The 3,525-nt window shown below is 34.3% G+C and overlaps 1 protein-coding gene across 1 annotated transcript in view; it reads left to right on the top strand.

The window, feature by feature from the left end:
• LOC132165170 (dnaJ homolog subfamily C GRV2-like) overlaps positions 1–412 on the top strand; it is a 2,863-nt gene extending 2,451 nt beyond the window's left edge. Inside the window, exon 3 of the mRNA XM_059575663.1 lies at positions 374–412. Within this exon, the coding sequence (XP_059431646.1) occupies positions 374–412 (39 nt within the window). The remainder of the gene's footprint in view (positions 1–373) is intronic.
• Positions 413–3,525: the final 3,113 nt, after the last annotated feature.

Genomic DNA, 3,525 nt, shown 5'->3' on the forward strand with positions numbered 1-3,525 from the left:
TATATATATATATATATATATATATATAACCGTATGTTTATGTTTATTTATTTTTTGATGATTTATTTTTTTTAATTTTTTTTATGCAGACCTTATCTTTGGGCACTACTCCGACTCGAGCACAAAATTACATCTCGACACACACGAAGAAGGATGATAGCTATCCAAATGAAGTGGTCAGGGAGAGATGTGTAAGTACTCACCAATATATATTTTGATAAATTATTTAGGATTAACCTCTCTTATAGGAGATACTAACTTATTATTTAACGCACATGAGAGGATGAAGGAATTGATACCCACTGACCCGGCATTGACGTCGAGCGTGACTGAAGGGACGCTACGGTAAACACCTAATGACGCGTATGCTCAGGTGTACGGAAATAAGCCTGAGTACGCTGGCAGAGTCTGATAGGTGGGTCCGAATGTTTTGCCGGTGCGGGGCAGCATACATTCGTATTATACACCGTCTCATGCACGATCTTAGAATCCTAGGAGCTCCTCGTTCTCACAGATGACGGATAAGATTAGAGAACTTGAAGAGGAGCGGGCACAAAAAAGACGTGCAATGGATGAGATGACCAAGCAGATTGAAGAACGAAAGGCTCAGATAGCAGATAAAGATGTCATCTTTGAGGCCCGTTTCCACCAGCTTGAGGCCATGTTCGCGTTGACCTCTGGATCTGCGCCCCACAGAGGTAATGATATATTTGTGTTGTTTTTCTTATCTTCGGTTAACATGACTATAGCCCGCATCGATCACTTTAACTGTTAGAAACCCCTAGTCTCCACAAAAGTCCCAATTAGCAATGCTTTGGTATCGTGGTTCATTTTAAAACTAACATATATTTGCATCACTGTATATATGTGCTTTGAATTATTTTATTGATTATCATTGGTTCACAACTCATTTGCAGGTAATGCAGATTAAGCGTTGGGGGATGGCTATGTTGACTTGGGCTGAGCGCGTCGTTTCTCATCGCTGTTTCTTACGTTTTATATATATTTTGTTACTATTTCTTGATATATATAGTTAGATTAAACTGTATGTTTGTTGAGATTAATTGAAACTTATTTGTAGCAGATAGAACACATATAGTTTGATTGTATATTTGTTTTGTGTTATATTGGAACATATTTTCGATGCATATATTTGCTTTGTTCTGTGTTGTGTTTGAACGTAGTATATGTGTTGGAATTTTGTTTAATTAATTTATGTTGGAATTTCATATGTATTGACTGTATTGGAAATTGGATATGTATTTATTGAATATGTGTTGGATATTGGATATATATTGGATATGTATTGGGTATTGTATATTGTATATTGGATATGTATTGGATATTGGATATATATTGGATATTGTATGTTGGATATGTATGTATTGGATGTTGGAATGGATTTTCGATATTGGAATGGATTTGTATTGGATATTGAAATGGATATATATCCAATATATTGGATATATTGGATATTGAATGTATATTGGATATTGGATATCAGGTTAATACGTACAGTATAAACCAGAATAATAAAGAAAATATTTAATTGAAAAAAAAAAAGATTTTTGATGTGTCAAACGGAGTAACACGTTAAAAAATCTCTCAGAAATTTTTGACGTGACATTTTCAGCACTTCAAAATTTGTTGACGTTCCAAAAGTAACGTCAAAAAGTTTTTTTGACGTTCCAGTTTGTAACACATCAAAAAATTTGGACGTTCTAAAAATACCACGTCAAAAAATCCAATTTTTTGACACCCTCCTTTTAACGGTTGAGACACGTCAAAAAACACACGTCATAAGGAATTTCTGACGTGTCTATACCATTGACACGTTAGAAACTCCTAGTAAAAAAACTACTCAATTTTTGTAGTGAATTATTTCCTAGACATGGTTTGACTTCTCCATGCCATTCAGTGGCGGAGAGACAGGGGGCGACCCAGGGGCGGGCGCCCCCGGTAAAAAAAAATAATAATAATTAATTTTAAGTTAAAAGTTGGAGGGTGCCCCTGCTAAAAAATTTCAGCCCCTGTAAAATATTTTTACCACCAAAAAAAAAAAAAAAAACTAGTCTCAACGCTCCAGTGTCCACAGCAATACACTAAACAAAAGAAAAAAAAAATTAATCTTACCCTAAATCCCTAACCTCTCTTCCAGACTCTAAACTATCCTGCGGCTCAAGCGTGGACTGTGCAGGCTGTGCAGCACTCCGTCTCCCATCGCCATCGACCTTGAATTGCTTAGCTGCACCACCGGCATTTTCACACCACGGCCGCCCACGGTGATAGCCCATCTGACTAATTTTTCGTTTTTTGTTTTCTTTGATTGATTTTCATGAACTTTGTTTGGTTTTAGTTTATAGGTTTTGTTGGTTTAACTCATTTGTCTAACATGATGATTCAGTTTTTGATGGTTCACTGGTTCAGAACTCAGAAGGGAAACAGAGAAAGAAAGTTTGATTGTGTGTATGACAGTGTGAGAATGGTGAGAAACAGAGGTATAAGGGATTGGTAGTAGTGCCGACTATGCCACAGTGCCGTAGTGGGGAGAGATATTTCTGAGATGCGAATTTGGGAAGGCTATTTGTGATCACACTCTTGAAGCCATCAAATACCCATTAGAGACAAAACTTGAATTGGGCTCCACACTTCACTTTTACTGACTTTGTGAGTAATGAATATCTGAGATCTCCTTGGTTGCTTAACTTGCTTTATGTTTATAAATATATTTGGTTCCTAGTTCCTAGAGACACGAGATACATGAATAATTAAAGCATCAAATTTGTTTTTTTTTTTTTGTTTTTTGTTTTTTTTTTTTTTTTTTGTGCTACTCTCTTGTATTAGTGCTAGTGCTTACATGGTAACTGATATATCAATTTAGCATATATTTATGAAGTCAGATAAATATATTTTTTATGATACATATATTGTGATATAATTTTTTTTTATTGTATTTATCATATTATAATAAAAATATAATATATAAAGAGAAAAAAAAAATTATCATTATATTTTATTGACGCCCCGATAGAATGAATTCTTAAATCCGTCATTGATCCCATTACATCTGTTTTTTCCTTCTCATTTATTCCGAGCACCTGATCAGGCCATTACATCGACAGTTCAACTAGTCATTGACTAAACTTACGCGATCTGCTAAACTTGACTAACCTCTTTCATTTTGTTTACCGATAATTATTCACCTTGTCATCCATTGAAGCTTTTTTCCTTTTTTTTTTTTTTTTTTTTTCTTCAAATTAAACCCAAAAGGCTGAAAAGGTTAAAAAGAGGGGAATTATTTTGGAGGCAATGAGTAGTCGGCATCCTCGAATAAATGAGAGAAAGATGCTCGTGGATCAGGATCCCCAGCAATAATTGGAGAATTGCTAATGGACTTTTTTGTTAATTTGGACCGTTGGATGAAATCCAACGGTCTAAATCTCGCCATGTGTCTCATTTAAAAAAATATAAAAAAATATAATATAAATTTTAAAAATAAATATAAAAAAATAATAAAATAAAAAA

The sequence above is a fragment of the Corylus avellana genome, chromosome ca11 (genome assembly GCF_901000735.1).
Source record: "Corylus avellana chromosome ca11, CavTom2PMs-1.0".
In the NCBI taxonomy this organism is placed as follows: Eukaryota; Viridiplantae; Streptophyta; class Magnoliopsida; order Fagales; family Betulaceae; genus Corylus; species Corylus avellana.